Source organism: Kogia breviceps, chromosome 11 (genome assembly GCF_026419965.1).
Source record: "Kogia breviceps isolate mKogBre1 chromosome 11, mKogBre1 haplotype 1, whole genome shotgun sequence".
Classification (NCBI taxonomy): domain Eukaryota; kingdom Metazoa; phylum Chordata; class Mammalia; order Artiodactyla; family Physeteridae; genus Kogia; species Kogia breviceps.
In genome coordinates this window covers 18,283,042-18,301,631 of record NC_081320.1, presented here as the reverse complement: position 1 = coordinate 18,301,631, position 18,590 = coordinate 18,283,042, and the positions used below count along the sequence as shown (strand labels likewise).

Sequence of the window (18,590 nt, the reverse complement as noted above, 5' to 3'; positions counted from 1 at the left end):
AATCTCCTGGTGATGCCATTCTGCATTTCAAACAGCTGATTGTGCCTTTTTAGGTAGGTGGCCGGAGGCATTTGCATTTTGGGAGAGAGTGGTGTATGTTTTCTCCCTCCATCCCTCTCCCTGCTATTCAGACTTGGCTCTCTCTCTCTCCCAAAAGAAAAGGAAAAAAGAAAGATGCCAGTCTGTAAGATCATTCAGAGGGGTGAGCACCTAAGTTTGAGGAAAACTTCTGGACATGGACAACATTAGCTCACCAGCTGTCACTCATGACAGTTGATTTCAATCACACATTTGCTTAAATTGCTAGCTAGTGAAAGACCCCTCCCATCCATCACACATACTCCTCCCCTGTCCCTTCCCCATACCGCCACCTGCTACCACTCTTGAATTTAGTTCAATAAACAACCCACATCTCTGTGGACCTGGAAACCTATGAAGGTTGGGAAGGGGAAATCACTGACCCCAACACAGAAGAGAACTAAGACAACACAGGAAAGCAGGCATCACACAACAGGGCAATCTGAAGAGAGGCAGCTTTTCTGTCCTGGGTTAACAAATTATTCCTATTTCAGTAACATTGGAGCATAGGATCAAAAGCTCATCTTCCCCATTGCACTGCACCCCCATCACTTCTGTATCCCGTCTGCCCCTAAAGTCTCCTGCTACAAGCAGCACCCACGTAGGCATTCAGCCCAGGGTAGGATTTTCCCACTGTTCCCCACAGCAACTAGGAGTGTGCTGTCACTGCTGAGAGCCTCAGCTTGCTGCAGTCTTACCAATATGCTCCAGAAAGCACAGCTTTCATCACCGAACATTTGTATTTCGCCTTATTTCCCTGAGTCAGACCACAGAGAGCAGGAGCTGAGGGTCTTTCACTTGAGAAGAGTATGGAAAAGGGAACAAATGCTACTAAGTCTGGTGAATCAAAGGCGCAGGAGAATAGTGAACCAGTGGCATTTGGGGGTGAGATTTTGAATCGATTTGAAAGATGCTTGTATTAAGTGCAAAAATGTTTCCTGTTCATAAGAAAAACTGGCACTGCCTTTTAAAAAGCATTTGCAATGATCTCTGCCTTAAAGGCTGAGCAAGGATGCTCAGTCCTCAGTCCTCCTTTCAGTTGCTTTAAAGTGGCTAGATTGCACTGCACCCCCTCCCCCCCAAATATAATATACGGGTCTTGCTTTTTTCAGTCCTTAATCATGTGGGGGTACATCCACCTGATAAGCTCTGTTTGTCCTTCTTAATGTTTCAAAATGAGACTGGCTACTTTGCTCCTGAATTTCTGGATTTTCCCTCTGGCCACTAGATCACCCCTACACACACATACACACACACACACACACACACACAGATACACACACACACAGACACACACACAGACGGGGGGGGGGGCGGGGGGAGGAAATTCTAACTGTTGCTTCTCTCTTAACCAGGTAACAATTCATTTAGGTTACACCAGTCTGTAAAAACTGTAAATGCTATTTTATTTTAAACATTTTAAGTTTACAAAAAAAAAATCAATGATTGGTACCTTTTTACACTCTCAGATTCCTGAATATGGACAGATCTTCAAAGGGAGGAAGGAGTTCTCATATGAAATTTAAGATAGACTGTCCTGAAGGTTGTGGGGTGGGATTTTGTTGTGTTTTATCTCGTTTTTGTATTTAAGACACAATAAAGCTAAAATGTCAAGTCTCTGGGAGAGATCCCCTTACAGTTTCAGTCAAGGAGCATATCAGAGCACAGACAGGAGACCCCAGCCTGGCGCTTGCCGGCCCGCCCCGGCTGTCCAGGCATATTTGGTAGCGCACGGGTTGGGAGCCACTGAGACAATCACACCTCGCATTCCCTCGCGGGCTGCTGGTGGCAGGTACACGAGCCATACTCGTTGATGATGACCAGGGCTCCCTCAATGTGGTTCGGTTTGTAATCAACGTAGTATTCCTGGGCAGACATGGCAGCCATCTGATGCATGGTCTGTTTCTGCTTTTGCTTCCTGCGCTGCGTCACAAAGCACTGTCTGAGCTGCCTGAGACTGGCTGGGAAGCACTTCCAAGAGACATAGAGCACCAGGACCACGATGAGGAAGGAGAAAATGAGGGCCATGGTGCCGGTGACCACCTTGTGAATCTGCACAGCGTTCTCGGCGTGTTCGCCGCCGGGGAGGGCCACGGTAGCCAGCTCAGGCGTGCTGTCGGGCTGCCCCTCCCTGCCGTCAGCGGGAGTGGTGGCCGGGCCGGCGGGGGATCCCAGGTCGCTGCGGTTGGTGACGACGGAGAGCAGGTGGCCGCTGGTGGGCTCGGCCCCCTCCTCGCACAGGTGGAAAGCGTACACGGCGTCCAGGACGTCCTCGCCCTGTGCGTACTCGGGGCTGGCGCACTGCAAGTTGCCATCGTAGCGCCCCTGGAAGTTGCTGAGCCACGAGGCCAGGGCGCACACGTTGCGCCCACAGTCCCAGAGGTTCCCGGCCAGGGTGACGCTCGTCAGCGACTTCCAGGAGTTGAGGATACGGGGCTCGATGTAAGTGAGACGATTGGAGTCCAGCTGCAGGGACTGGAGGTGTGGCACGGTCTCGAACACATGGGGCTCCATGTACTCGATCTCGTTGCCCGACAGGTCCATTTTCTCCAGGTTCCACACCCAGTCCAGCGAGCTGACCACAACGGCCACCTTGTTCCTCCTCAGGCAGAGCGAGTGCAGGGAGATGAGGCGGGGGAAGTGGGCGAAGTTCACCTTGACCAAGTCGTTGTGCTCCAGGTGCAGCTCGGTGAGCTTGAACAAGCCGGCGAAAGAGTTGCGCGCCAGACTCTTGAGCTGGTTGTATCCGATGTCGAGAAACTTGAGGCTGCGGCAGTCCTGGAAGATGCGCACGGGCACGAACTGGATGGCGTTGGCCCGCATGTGCAGCGTGGTGAGCTTCCGCAGCCCGTGGAAGAGATCGGGCGCGAGCGCCTGCAGCTTGTTGTACGAGAGGTCCACGCTGCGCAGGTTAGGCATGGGCCGGAAGGTGGTGTTGGCCAGTTGGGTGATCTGGTTGGAACTCAGTGTGAGTTCCTTAACTCGGCGCAGTTTCTGAAAGGCGTCCCCCTGCACCGAGCAGATGTGATTGTGATCCAGATAGAGCCACGTGAGCTGCATTAACCCCGTGAACTGGCCGGCGCGCAGCTCCGAGAGGCTGTTGTAGCGCAGGGACAAGCCCAGCAGGCCGGACAGGTTGTGGGGCGCCTCGGTGAGGTTGAGCGCCTCGCAGTACAGCAGCCGCCCCTCGCACCGGCACAGCTGCGGGCACCCGCTGGGGGCGGCGGGCAGCATCTGAAAGCAGGCCCCCAGCAAACACAAGACCACCCCCGAGGGCCTCCTCAGCAGCCAGTATAGACAGAGACCGAGCAGCAGGAAATCCATTAGCGAGAATCTTTCCAGAGAGGCTGGAGAATGTCCATTGGAAGCGCTCGGTCAGAAATCTACATCATATTTTATTCCGAGGGAGGGGGAGCGGGGGAGGGGGAGAAAAGGGCAAAAATCAAATAAATACATTGAAATAAAGCAGGACCCCCCCTCCCCAAAGCCACACGTTCACCTCTAAGCATGCAGAAAGCTGAGCAGCATAGAAAGTTCACAGCCACGTAAAGATCAAAGAGATGGTGATTTGGTCCATGTTAGATGCTGCAGCAAAGAAAAGGGAGGAAAAAAAAAAATCTTCGGGAAAGAATTTAATTAAAAAGTGTCTTACCCACCCTATTCCAGAGAGTGACAACCTCCATTCAGCTGCTCCCTTTGTGTGCAGGCTAATTATATGCAGGGCGAGAGAAGACCCCTCTGTGTTTCCGAGGCAGCCCCGGTCCGCGGCCGGCGGATCTGGCAGGCGCACAATGTCTCACTTTGCTGCTCCGCTCGGGGCTGCAAGGGCGGCCGGCGAGGCGGGGAGGCGACTTCTAGGACCCGCAAGTTTCCCAACTGCGTGCGGGAGCCGGGGCTTCGCCTTCCTGCCGCTGTCCTTTCCCTCTGCAGTTCGGACTGTGACGTTGTGGGGAAAAAAAAAAAAAAAAAAAAAACTCCAAACTCGGGGCTCGCGACTCCCCAGGATTTGACAGTCTGGTTAATGTCCGTCATTGGAAAGGACCACTGACCGGCGCCACCTTTTGCTCCGCGGAGACCGCCTGCCATTCGCGCCCGAGGCGGCTGCGGAGAGCGGGCTCGCTCATGCTTTGCGGGCGGCGGGGAGGTGCGGGAGGCGGGCGGCTCGGGCGGCGGCGCTGGGAGCGGGGAGCGGCGCCCGGCGCCCCGGCTCCTTCCCTCCGCCAGGCAGTGTGAGGCGCGAGCTTGCACCGGCACCTACTGCTCACTGAGTGTCGTAAGCTGCTCACGATTGTGCGTCTTCCCGGAGCACCTCAGACATGGGCAGATTGAAAAGGGGTGGGCAGAAAACCAACGTTCTCCCGAACCACTAAAGTAATATATGTTCTTTGATGAAATGGAAATAACTTTCAGCTTTTTGGTCCATATTTCCAAAAAGAAAAAAAAAAAAAAAAGGTGGGGGGATGGAGGTTTGGAAAAGCATCATCAACGACAAGATATTTCCAAGTGGGAGACTGAAATATTCTGTTCCGCCCTCCCCTTCCCTTTGGGGAACGTTCCCCCCACCCCCTTTAAAGCTGTCTACGTGTAAGAGATACGTAGGAATCTGTAGAGAAATCAACATTTGGTCCTTTGCTTTAGAAAAGCAACTTGAGAGAAGCTAGAGGAAAGCAATGATTGTGGGTACTTGGCTGAGATTTTTCTTTTTTCCCTTGCGGGCACTGGAGTTCTGCAGTCAGCCAGCCCTTTTAGGTGGTGGATGGGGGAATGCTTTCCAAACTCAGCGGATTTGGAAAGCCATCCTGGTCCCGGCGGTAGGAGACCTAGAGTGGCAGAAACCTATGTCTGTGTACAGGGAGTTTTTCTTGCCCGAGATCCCGCCGGGGCTTCACCATTCTCCATAGATGTCTGTGGGGTCCCGGGTGGATTAAAGAAAGATTCTAACGTCTGACACCAGGAGGGCTGACCCTGACGTGCGGCTCATGGTGATTACAGAACCCTGCAGTACACTCCCCTCCAGGAGAATATGCGAGAGGATGAGAGGAGAAGGGGTAGTTTAAACCCTCATGAAGCCTACCCATTTCTATATATACACCCGTACTTAAGCTTTGAGACTGTTACTAAATTGTATCATCTGAGCATGAAGAGGTCTTGGCCTGATTATTTCCATTAACACTCATTTATGGATGGGCTCCTTAAGCTTCTTATGTTGAGCTCTGTCTTGTTCCAACTGGTCTGGAGAGGGTCTGCATTGCTGTTGTCAGGGACCTGTTGGTCATCTGTTTAAAAAAAAAAAAAAAAGATAAACCCTGCTGGAAGTGAGTGGATAAGCCTACCTTCTTGACAAATATGCCCAAGGAGGTAATAGGGAGAATCAAATGTGAATTTCCAGCTCCTCACTTCTAATTCCCATCATGTCTGACTCTTAGGAACTGAAAATAAGTGGGTATTATCTACAGTTGTGCTCACATTGATAATAATGAGGCGGATTACCAAAACTCCAGGGTTGGACTGGCTTTGGACAAGTAACTAAGTTGCTCCTTGTATTCAAGCTAAAGACACTAGTAACCAGTGGAATCAAAGTCACCAGAGACTAGTGGTACTTTTCAGGAAAAGTTATATGAACAGGGGCATGAATCATTCCATTTTGTATTCCTCTGAGCTCTGGCCTGGTCATTCATCTCTGAGATGCATCCTTTAATTGGAAGGAAAACAAAGCTGAAATGTCCTAGACATCACATGCTGTCTTAGGAGCTCAAAGAGACATTAGAAAAACTGAATTTGGCACACGACGAAACTGAGGTACAGAGACATCGGGTGATTATCCGAGGTCTCACAGCTTGTCACTGGCACAGATGGGTTATCTTCTGTCCCGCACTAAAGTGGTGGTCTTCCTTTCCCATTCTTGATGGTCACCTCTCCATCACTCTTGCCTCCTGCCTGACTCTGGACTGGGCCCTGGCGCCTCCAGGGTGCTGCGGAACACTTTAACAGACAGACGATTTCACCATCAAGTGTTTTCACCTCTTGCCAAGACAATTATTCCTCACAGCAAGCCAGCTGATTGAGCCATAAACTCTAAAGGGTTGGGGAGCTGGGGCAGGCAGGGGTAAACATTGGCCAACCATTCAGCAAGTTTTGTGAGTACAAGCCACCCAATCCCCATGGCTGCTAGGAAGAAAATTCTCCTAATGCAGGCAGCTTGCAAAGTGGTGCTAGAGCCTGCCAAATGGGCAAGAAGAGGTCCCACTTTGGATGTCACTTGATTTGTAGAGCTGATACAGAGAGGCAGAAAAGAGTTGAGTGTTGGCAAGAAGGAAGGAAAATAAAATTAAATTAACTGCGTTTATATGTGAGTTTTCTTCTAAGTCTGATACTCAAAACGTAGAAGATATGTCTAGGCTGTAATTAAAAAATACATATGTACATATATATATATATTGCTTTTCACATTATTATCCTGCAAATCATTTCATCTGGATGGTATCTTTAAATCTTTCCCACTTCTAATGTGGCAAGTTTGCATCTTTTCTACGGTTTTAAACCCCTTGGCAGAACCGTATACATTAACAGATTGAAATGAGCTTTATTGAAATTTAGCTATTCTAAGTCATCTAAGTTGCAGAATCCCAATTTATTGTGTATTTAAAGCATACCAGCCCTGATTAAATCAATGCAAATTAGGTTAAATAAGAACAACATGAATCAAGTGTTTCAGCAAAGTTGAGTCGAGAAACGACAACTTTTGAGTCACCAAAGCAAGCTGATATAGCTGGTTTTCATGAGTTTTAATTCCATGCCTCTTAGGGTCCAACACACTAAAAAGTAAAAAAAAAAAAAAGAAAGAGCTCACATAAAGTTCTTTCTTTCCTCATGTTTGATCTCTCATAACTCTTTACCTCTCTTGTAAGAACATCTAATGCATCAGGTTATAATGTGACGATTGTGTATATACATGATCAATCTCTTTTTCTGGGCTAAGCACAGGTTTCTGTTGGTAAATGGCTTCTCCTTCAGCGTTGGATGCTGTTGAGAGATATTTTACACACTTTAAAAACACCCTTGTTATTTTCCGTGTTTGTATGGCGAAAGATATTTAGCATGTCTTGCTGAACTGCCGTAGTAGCTGAGCAAGAAAGGCACCTCAAGCCATTAGGCTAACATGTGACTGGGGAGTGGGGTAAGAAAGGATAAGAATCTTGAAAACGTGGATTCAGCAAATGGGAAGGAACTCATGGGTACGTGAAGTATGGATCTGATTGCCAAAACACAATCTGGAACTAAGAGGAGGTGGAAGAGCAAGCTCGATGCAGCTGGAGAGGCCAGAAGTATAGTTGGGAGGAGGGAGAGGTAATTAATTCCTCCTCTCCTAAACCTTATACTGATACATTAACCTTTGCATAATAAACCCTCCTTGCTTCTTCTTGGTACTTTATGTTGTGATGGGGTGCTAAGGGGTGGTCACATACAGTGTTTTTTTTTTTTTTTTTAATGTTGTACCTCTCCTATTTCATCTCAACTGAAGGCCACCTCCAATTCATTTATTTGAGTCAAAATAGTTTGTGAACCTAGAGGTGCAAGTGACAAAAGTCTGAAATGAGCATGCATTCTGAGGATTGGCCTTCCAATAGTAATCTTTGGCAGTGTTCAAGGAAAGAGAAGTTCAAGTGGTGATTTTAATGTTCTGTCATTGCTTGCTCCAGCCTGGACCTTGGTCTTTATGTGGTTGTCTTTACTTTTCAGTAGCAGTCACCACTGGCTTTTCTTTAAAAGAAAACATTTAGATGTAGGGCAGGAGGGTGGGAGTCACAATTTCAAAAGGAGAGAATTAACCCTGTTGTTCCTGTGGGCACACAGCATATAACTGGCCTTTTACAGAGCGTGAGAGACTTAGCCAATAATAATTATATATGGCCCAGTGCTTGAGAGTAAATGTCTCTAGAACATACAAATGCGAAGAGCTGACAGGTCAAGTGGGACCAATTGTCAAATAGTTCTCCGGGGGAAGAAGATATACAGGGACAAATGGAATCTGTGTAGGGAGAGGAAGGAGGTTTGTAAAGGGCTTCCAAACATTCGCTATATTAAGACCATCCATTGGTCCCCAGACCTAGTTCTTTCCCTAGACCTGGTTTTATAAATACTGGTGATGAACCAAGTCTGCTTTGTATGATGCATCTTATGTGGGAAGTGTGTGTGACTTTAGGTATGTGACCAACCTTGAGAAATGATAGCACAGCTAGTGTAATAATTTTTGAAGATAACCATTGCTAATTTGATGATTAACCTATGCCATTAAATGAACTGTAAAATTTTTTTAAAAAGGGATTCCAATGCTATAATGAAAATTTTAGTTTGCTGTATTCTTCTAGCCTCTAAGACTGAACACCTTAGGGTTATCTTTGACTTTTGTAATAAATACCTGGGTTAGTTCCTGAGGCCCGTTCTGCTGTCCTGGTCCCCTCTCTGCAAGCTTCCTCTGCACTGCCATGTGCTCTGATCATGCCATATGATACCTAACTGCTGTATATACTCTCTCCATCTTTGCTTGCTTTCATTCTAGCCATGCTTTGGGGCTGATATCAAATTTCCTCTCTGACATTTTTTTTCTTGCCCATGCCATGCGGCATGTAGAATCCTAGTTCTCTGACCAGGGATGGAACCCATGCCCCCTGCAGTGGAAGCTGTGTCTTAACCACTGTAGCGCCAGAGAAGTTCCCTTCTATGACTTCTTAATTGATTTCCATGTAAAGTGATCTCTCATTCTTCTGAACTATATTAGCAGCTTACCTTTACCAATACTGCTCCTGGTGCGGTTCACTTTATATGAGTGTGGCAGCCATTTCTAATTATACTATTTTAGAACTGATTGGGACCTTAAGATCTTGGAGATTGGGAATAAAAAGACTTCAACTGGGGTTCCTTGCTTTGCCATTTTCTCTCAGTTTGATCCCACACAGGTCACTCCATTATCAGTGAAATAGGACCAAGGATGGCTATCTTAAAGGATTCTTGGGGAAAATTCAATGATATCATGTATATTAGAATTTTGCAACTTGAAAGTGTAAGCATAGGACTAGCAGGCCTGGAGCGTGTTAGAAAGGCAGAAGTTTAGGTGTCTTCCTAGACCCATTGAATCAAATCTGCATTTTACCATTAGCTCCAGGTTAAAATGAAATTTTAAGAAGCATTCTATTGGAGCACTCACAAATTCTATCCTGAAAAAGTAACTCAAGTATCATTAATTTCCTAGTTTATAATTCAGGAACTGAAGGGCCAGAAATGTCAAGTGATTGCCCAAGATGCGTGCTAGAATTTGGACAAAAACCTCATGTCTTCTGAATCTTGTTCTCTGTCCTATTAGATTTCAAACACAGAGAATGTAAAGTCTGTGTCTATCTCAGTACTTAGCACTTAGTAGGGCTCTTAATAAAGTTTGGTTTTACTGTTGGTAAGGCAGTAAGTATAGAGAGCCCTTGTACATGCTAGCCTTAGGCAGTTCCTGGCTTATATTACACCTCAGTTTTCTTAGCACTGTCAATCTGTATGTATTTCTCATGGATGTCTAAGTGTTACCTTTTTATTATAGAAAAATGAAAAACGGGGGAAAAAAACAAGAAAAAATATTTTAAATGAAGATTGTCACCTAAAATTCAACCACCTGGAGATAAACTATTAAGTTTTGGGTACATATTCTTTTAGAATTTTACTATTTCACATATATCAATATTTTCTAAAACTACAATAACATTATACATATTACTTTGTAAATATTTTTTTCATTGTTGATATATTCCCATATCCAGAATACAAATTGATAGGATCATCTTCAATGGCTACAGACCATTCTATTTATTTTACCCATCTCCCTTTTTTACCAATTAGATTGTTTCTGGTTTTTAACTCTTATGAAATAACTAGGACGAACTTCCTCATACATATACTACTATAGACTGGATGTTTGTGCCCCCCAGAATTCATATATTGAAACCTAATCTCCAATGTGATGGTATTTGGAGGTGGGGCCTGCCAGAAGTTATTAGGTCACTAGAGTGGAGCCCTCACGAATGAGATTTGTGCTCTTATAAAAGAGACCCAGAGAGCTCTCAGGCCCTTTCTGTCATGTGAGGACACAGTGAGAATACAGATGTCCACGAACTAGGAGGCAGGCTCTCACCAGATACCGAATCTGTAGGTGCCTTGATATTGGACTTCCAAGACTGCAGAACTGTGAGAAAGAAATGTTTGTTGTTTAACCACCAAGTCTACGGTAGTTTTGTTATAGCAGCCTGAACAGACTAGGACATATACCCTTGCACATTTAGGCAACTGTGTCTTTAAATTTTAATTCCAGAATTAGTATTGGTATTCAAAGAGTGGGGAGTTTTAAAAGACTTTCAATACATAAGGCCAGATTATCCTCCTGAAAGGTTGTACATATTTCACACTCAATATCTCTTTTGCTGCTTTCTTCTTCTCCTTGAGAAACTCCACTACACCACAGATAGAAACATCTTTTGGTTCCCTTTCCTTCATCTGGCTGGGGCACCGACTGAGATCCCTGTCGGAATCTGTTCTTGGTGCCTTGGAACCATCTTTCCTTCCCATTCCCATTTCCTCCCTCCTTCCTGAAGAGGCAGGTGGAGGCTTGGGCTTTGGGATCTTCAGTGTTCCTTCTGGGAGCTCACGAGCATTTCATCGCCACATCTTATTAAGTGGCTGTCCAGCCAAATTATATTCGCAAAGGTGTTAATGTCTGAAAATAGTTTAATGCCGTGTTACTTAAAATACTCTGTGGAGGTAAGAATGTTTAAATATATTTGTGAAATGCACTGGACTCTGTTCTTTGCTATTCACAATACACTATCTCAATCACGAGAAATCTTGTTTTTCATGGTTTCACCCACTTATTTGGGACATCTGTTAACATCAAACCAATGTGCCAAAACAGCTTAGGAAGGATGTATTTAATTGTAAACCCATAGGTATATTTGACTTTAACTTGGCTCTCACTATACCAAGAAGTGATTCTAACGTTTAGATCTCAAACAAACAATGTAACAGGATGCTGGTGCAAGAATCAGTTTTCTGTCAGGCCCCAAGAATTTATGGGGATAGCCAGACAACTACAGTTCTTCTGCTTGGTATTAGCAAGTCTCACCTCCTCATCCTAGCCACAGATAATGGAACCAATTTGATTCTGTAGTAAGTTCTGTCTCTGATACATCTTGACATTTAATTATCTTGTTTTCCAGATGTTGATAATTTTGTCTCTGCAGGTAAAATGAAATTCCCTAAGGAAAGACTTGTTATTTTCCTGCTTTTAGGACCCTCTAATATCTACCTCTAAAGATGTGGAAGACTATCATATATGAGAAACCATATACAAAGAGCATCAGAATTGCCACATTACAGTGATAAACATGCCCCCTTTCCTCTTAGTGCAGTCTGGCACAGTGCTGGCTTTGTAGAGATTCTTGTTGAATTGACTTTATTAACTGGTTTGAATTCTTGCCTATTCAATAGTCTGGGGAATCTGAGCTAAATAGAAAAAGCCTTTATATTACATTGACATATAGGCACAAATTATTAACCCAGGAAGGTGCAAACTTTTGGAGTTGAAGTCACACACATTAATGCCATTTATATGTGGCTTCATTTCACAGATCTAGCTTGTGTAGGAAATCCCCCACCATCCATGAGCAGTGAGCCTTCTGTAGTAAATTAACCAGTTGGATGCATTTATGTCTTTATTCAATCATCTCCCATTCTCTGGAACCACTTCTTAATCTTCACAGGCACCTTGAGAATACCTTTTAATAATTTAGCATATATGTCTGTTGCTGTTCTTATTTTTTTTCGTTAGTTTAAGTCAAATGGAGGTTTAACTGATGAGATAAAGTTAGATAAAATGTGGTGCCTGCCTTGGGTATTCTTAGATCTGGAGTGGAGGTGATGGGTAACAAGGCAGTATGATTCATGCTATGGCAGAGATGTAAGCAAGAACTGGGATTGGAGAGATTTCTCTAGCTAATTGAGCAAGGACAGTCAGAGGAGGTGGGAGAAGAGGAGGAGGGGTTGACCAGATAGACAGAGGGAGGCCACTCCAGTAAGTAGGCAAAGTCTGTGAAAAAACTACAGGGGCTTCTGAGATGCTTATGGTGTGTGGAGCACAGGAATGAAAGAGAGGGGATTGAGGAGAGATGAGACTGGAGTGTTAGCTCAGAGCCAGATTGGGAAGACTTTCAACCTGGATTATGATTTCCAAAATGTGGGTACAAGGAGTATAATCCTGATGATGGTCTTGAACACGAAGGGCAGGGAAAAGGATACTGAAAACAAGGAGAGCAGCTGGAAGCTTCCCATACCTGCCCAAGTGAGATATTGTGTGAGGCTGACTGTATTAACATGAGAGATGGACAGGACAGGACAAGTACAAAAATAGTTTTGCAGTGGGATTGACAATCTTTTAAATGGTGCTTTTTCCAAGAAACAATTTAAGATGACTTCACTGAATGGATTGATTTAGGGTAGATGGGAGGAAAGGAAGAATAAGATGTGAAAGAAAACTCTAACATATAGAGCTAAGAGTTAGTTAACCCTGGCGGTCCAGTGGCTAGGACTCCAAGCTTTCACTGCCGAGGGCCTGGATTCAATCCCTGGTTGGGGAACTAAGACGCCACAAGCTGTGAGGTGCAGCCAAATAAATAAATAAAAAATAAGAGTAAGCAGTTAAAGATGTGGACAGAGGTTACATCTGGATCTAAAGATCAGGGAATCCCTGGAACGTGCTTGGTAGTTATAGTGGTGGCAGTATATGCAAATCCTCAGGGAGAAAGATTAGAATACAGCTGATGTACAATCAGAGGCCTCTGCAGTCTGGTAAGGTACTGTGATGTGGGAAGCAGCTGGGCAATAGGGAGTATATGGCCTGTGCTATCTGCAAAGTACATGGTTTGATGAAAGCCCTTCAAATTCTAATTTTTAAGAATCCTATTCTATTCATAAGCAAGTGACACTGCAGGCATTATTCAGCTTGTGGAATACCCGTTTGGAAAGCTTCTTTTAATGTGATGATTCTCAACGTGGAATAATAGGAGGGAGCAGAGGAGGTGGAGGTCACTTCAACAGGAGGCACAAAGTAAGGAACACTGCCCAAGTCCATAGTGAGCAGCTTTTAATATATAGTCATGGCCATGAGATTGTGAGTAATAGGTATTTCACATGGCTGTGAAAAAGAAAAAATATGGTGGAGATTGACAGGTTTAGAGAAGAGCACAGGTGGTCAAGGACCATCAACATTGGGAGAGGCTGCCCAACAGTGAGTAAACCTGCAAAGGAACAGTGCAACACCAGTGCTGTCTGTCTAAGGACTCTGGGTCAAGGACTGGCTGATGTTGAGTCCTTCCCCCAAGAGGGTTTGCCATTGGCATCTCATATCAGTGTAAGATCATCCCTTTGTAAGTGGGCCTAGCATTACCTTCTCAAACATGAAACAAAGTGAGGGCTGGAGATCATGTCCCTCGATGCAATTCTGTATTTGCATCTTAGCAGAAGAATTGAGACACCGAATAACTTACTGCAAGGAACTTTTGAAATTTCTGACTCTGTGCTAGGCTAAAAGAGTGTTCTGCCGTTTACACACTGTGTGACCTGGGCACGTGACTTAACTTCTAAACAGGAGGATTCAACATAGTAAAATACATGGTAAAAATAAATGTAATTATAATATAGAAAAATAGTTCAAATTCTATTGCAATAACGACTGATATCCATTTCTATTATATGAGACCAAAATTATACCACATAGAATGAAGACAAGAAGGAAAAAAATCATAAGCACAAATGGTGTTATGCATCTCTGACTTAAACTCGTATTCCTCCTTCTTAAGTATCAGTTCATATTTTAAAGGCTACATGAAAAAAACAAAACAAAGCAAACAAACAAAAACCTTGGTGGTTAAAACAACAATCCTTTTATTTAGCTCATGGTCCTGTGTGTTGGGTCAGATCTTCTGTATAAGCCGGCTTGACTGTGGTTAACTGGAGAATTAGCTGGAGACTGTATAACCTAGGATGGCTTCACTCAAAGGGATGGCGATGGGCAGGCTGTAGGCATGGGGACCTTGCTTCTCTTTCATGTGGTCTTTCATCCTCCAGAAGGCTAGCTCTGGTGCAACTGTGTGGTGATTGAAGTGTTCTAAGAGCAGCAAGAGAGAGCGAGTCTCAGTGCACAAGTACTTTTCAGGTCTCGCCTTCCAGCAGGTTGCTGTTGTCTGTTGGCCAAAGCTAGTCATGTGGTCATCCTGACTCAAGGAGAGGAGAAAGAAGCTTCATCTCTGCATGGGTGGGGAAGAATTTTTGGTCATTTTCGTAGGTTAAATAAAATAGTACCGGCTTAATGTTACTGTAACTATTAAGTACAATACTAAATGCTCTAAAGTGATTTTTATTTCTCAAGCCACGTGACCCAAACGGCATCATCCTTAAACACAAGGACCAGCAGCACAAGCATCACCTAGAGCTTGTTAGAAATGCAGACTCTCAGACTCCACCCAAGATATACTTGAATTAGAATCTACACTTTTACAAGATTCCTAGGTGATTCATAAGCCCAGTGAGGTTTTAGAAGCACTGTATCTTTTCTCTATTCCTCATAATTCCCTTTCCTAGGTTGCTATGTTCTCCTGTTGAGTGATAGATCTTTGATTTTTAAAGGTGCCAGAACTGTTTCCTCTGTACAATTGAAACAGAACAAACACAGGCTTAAAGAGTAAAACAGGTTGCTTCACAGCATGAGAGAGAGAGGGTATAATATTTTTCTGCTCAATTGTCCTTTAAAATTGTCCTATAAAAATAGAAATTTAAAATTAAAATAACAGTACATAAATATTAAAGAATATTGTATTTAACTGGGAAGAACCATTTAGGTGTTAGAACAATTTTTAAAGTAGAAACAGCTAGGCACATACTTATTTAAACTGAACTTTTATATTCCTGAACAGTTGCTTAACTGGATCTTGGTTTTCTGAAGGTTGAAAGATTGATGCTTCAATCTTAAGACCACAAGTTAAATATCTCTAGAAAACATACAGGTCCCTAGGTACTGTTAGGCCTTTATACAAGTAATAAGACTAATGGAACTTATTAAGCTTCTAGCATGTGCAAGTCACTGGTCTAAATCAAACATTACTGTAGTTTGTTGGATTCCTTTCATTTCAGACCCCAGAAGTGAGGCAGGGGAGTATGTAGGAGAGGCTAAGCTTTCCATGATACAAGTTTATTTCACCAGGCTGAGGACAGACATGGGCATCAAAGGACCTAGAGCTTTTCTCAACTTTTGACTTTGTTTTAAGTGAAGGAACCTGGTTACAATGACCAACACTCTCCTTTTGTTTGCCTTTCATCTCAAGGCTGAACAGAGAGAGAGAGACAGAGAGACAGAGAGACAGAGACAGAGAGAGAGAAATTTTCCATTAAAGCCTACTGCTGTCATTCTGTATGAAGTCTGCTTTGGGTATTTGCTCTTTTCAGAAGAGGATTACTTATTCTTTGAAGCTATAATGAATACTGTTTTCAACATATATGATTTGGGGTCCTTTTCTTGTCAATCAATCAGCCCACCAGTTAGGAGTTAACAAATATCTGTTGAGCACTTAACATATGCAGGCATAGTCTAGTCTCTGGATAAGACTGAGTAACTTTGTAAGCGAACAGACATATAAGATAATTTTTAGATACTGAATAGCTAGGGAAAGTTAAAATAGAGCTATGTGGAAGAGAGAAATTGAGGGAAGGGGCCTACTTTATCTAAGGTTAGTCAATGCTTCCTTGAGGAGGTGACATTTGAGTTGAAACCTGAATAATGAGTAGGAGGCAGCCAATTAAAGCTCCAGGAGATGTGAACTGCTAGGAGAGGGAATAACAAGAGCCAAGGTCCTAAGGCCAAAGCAAGCCTATGTTCATGAACTTGTGAAATAACTAGCATGCTGGATCCTGCGTGATGGGATTGGAGACACAAGAGGAATGTTGAACACAAGATAATCTCCTTAAAGGGTCGATGTACCTTTTGATAAATCACTTCATAAATGTTCACCAGCTCCTGATCAGCTCCACCAAACCTTATAGAGTGATATCTCTGGCTCTAAGGTAAAGCACATGAATATATTAAGTCCATTTATTCCTAAAAGTTCTATGAGATTCTACCACTTTCCTAATATATATGTGGAAATCAAGGCATCGAAAACCTAAGCCACTTACTTAACACAGCTGGTATTGGTGATAAGAGATTTTTCTGCATTCCCTAGATCCAAATATGGGGTACCTAAGAAGGCTGCATACCAATCAGTCTTTTGGCTGTGTAAAAGCCAAAGAATTCTTCTACAGTCTTCCTTCCCCCTGGGGTTCATCCAGAGGAGACCCAGCAAAAGAGAAGATGGGGCAATTTAAATTTGCCTCCTGGATTCCCACTCCTCTTGGCACCCTCCAACCATCTGTTGCTATTTGTGTAGAGAAAGAACGGAACAGAAAACCAACGACCACACACATTCAGAAATCTCATTTTGTGTGTGGGAGTCTGGATTCATTAACAAGTTTCTCAAACTCTCCCTGCACTTACAACACCAGTCTAAACATAATCCAGTAAAGTCATGAGAATAGGTGACGATCAGCTGTGTGATACTGAGATAGAGTGTCTAAATTCATCATATGCTACTTCCTAGTAAGTGTCTTCTGCTGCAAGTAAGTTGTTTTTTCAACATCCTTTAAGTAAATAATGCTCGTTTCAATACTGTATAGCCTCTACACTGTCCTTCTTATTCTAACCCCTACTAAATCCCACTTCCTTTATGAAGGCTTCCATTCTCCAGACTAACCATCCACAAATCCATATAGCCGCCCATCCATTCAACTACCATGTCATGGGTACTTACTCTGTTTCATTAACTGTGCTAAGTACTAAGATGTATAAGACATTTTGGATAGTACTCCATTTTTTGAAGATTTCATTCATTAGTGGGGAATCACAGTCCTAGAAGTCCATATTAATCCCTACTTTCTTTGAATTATGACTCATCTATAAACTAAATGCTCTGCTACATGCTGTGTAAAATTGCTCTCTAGTTGTTTCTAAGCCCCTTTCCCTATTTTTTCCCACATTTTCTAGGTTGAAATTTCTCAAGAGCAAAATCCAGATTATATTTTGGTATAGTGGTGTGTCCTGATCATAGAGTTAGAATATCCATGTTTATATTCTGGTTTTGCCACTTATTAGCTCTGTGGATTTAGGGTACATTTCTTCTGTATATAGAGAATGGAAGTTGGTTGGGAGAATTTCTAAGATCCCTTTCAGCTCTGAACTTCATGAATCAGTAAATTCTAAAGTACATAACAAGGGCTGGAAAGTGAAGGTGAAACTCAGTATAAAGGTGTTGCTAGCTTATTTCAGAGGCTTCTAGTTCTAACCTATTTATGTGGTGCGTGGTCTTCTAACTGTAATGAAACTTTGCCCCCCACTTATAGACTGAAACAGGGTAAATACAAAAACAATCAAAAAATCATATTGGATCCTTCTCTTGAAGCCAGGCCTTTGGACAGGGTCTTTAGCTAGGCAGGGATTCTATCCCAGTCCTCAGAGCAAGACAGACTGGAGATATACCTGTTTCTACCTTTATTGGGTTGCTGCATCTTACACTAGACATTCAACATTAGCGGTATCAGAATGGTACCGCTAATGTTGATGGATGTTTGTTGAACAATTCATAACTGGTGATTAAAGGAGGGTAGGATGTTAGGGGTTCAGTGCTATGCTTTGGGAGCTGCTGTCAAAGGGAGAATCCCATCCTTCACCAAACCCTGTTACAGACACGAGCCTGGTCTGGTTGTAGCCCTCTCTACTCAAACAGTTGCCTTGAGTTCCTTTGACCATATGCATAGATTAACTATGTTCAGATAGTAATAACCCTGTATGGGTAATTACTTATTTTAAAGATAGGTAATTCTCTGAAAGAATTTAATTTCATCTACCTGATTTCAGTATAATTGGTGTTTGAAGGATGCCTACAAATTTGAAACGTTTTTAATGGAATTCAACCACTTCCTTTCAGTACAATTGCCTAACAAGAGCTGATGGATACCAACCATTTTATTATTGTTGTTTTTGTTTCAAACAACTAAATAGTTGTTTCACAAAATGAAACAGGCATATTGCCAAACTTGCCACATCCCTTTGAGCCCAAAGTTTGTTTCATTACATAATATGGTGAATAGTATATCTCTCCTATAGTTGATATGAACATTGCAAAGGCTTCTGAAATCTTTTTGAGATCTAAGTGTACTGCTCAGGATATTATTCAACCAATGTGGAAAGCAAAGCACTGTTTACTTTGATGGTTTTGCTCTTTCAGAAACCCTGAGAGCTGAAAAAGGAAAGCAATACTGTGTGACTTGGGTGATGTGGATACAGTAAGGCTGTATCTGGGTCTTCATTTCCAGGATTCTGTCTACTCTGTTTCCAT

The 18,590-nt window shown here is 43.4% G+C and overlaps 2 protein-coding genes and 1 non-coding gene across 5 annotated transcripts in view; 2 read left to right on the top strand and 1 right to left on the bottom strand.

Annotated features, from left to right (window-relative positions):
* Nucleotides 1-18,590, top strand: part of CTNNA2 (catenin alpha 2) — a 1,184,370-nt gene that overhangs the window by 835,202 nt on the left and 330,578 nt on the right. The window lies entirely within an intron of this gene.
* Nucleotides 1,463-4,370, bottom strand: LRRTM1 (leucine rich repeat transmembrane neuronal 1). Of its 2 annotated transcripts, none has more exons than XM_059079036.2 (2): nucleotides 3,735-4,370; nucleotides 1,463-3,461 (listed from the first exon to the last, which is right to left on the bottom strand). In XM_059079036.2, exon 2 carries the CDS (start codon nucleotides 3,400-3,402, stop codon nucleotides 1,834-1,836), a length of 1,569 nt encoding a protein of 522 aa, XP_058935019.1. In that variant the 5' UTR covers nucleotides 3,403-3,461; nucleotides 3,735-4,370; the 3' UTR covers nucleotides 1,463-1,833. The 2 variants fall into 2 exon arrangements, with proteins under 2 accessions (XP_058935019.1, XP_066863413.1); XM_067007312.1 differs by having other exon boundaries at nucleotides 3,731-4,348.
* On the top strand, nucleotides 8,131-8,230 carry LOC131766066 (small nucleolar RNA SNORA72). The gene has a single exon (XR_009338368.1). It is a non-coding gene; the product is annotated as a small nucleolar RNA SNORA72 (small nucleolar RNA).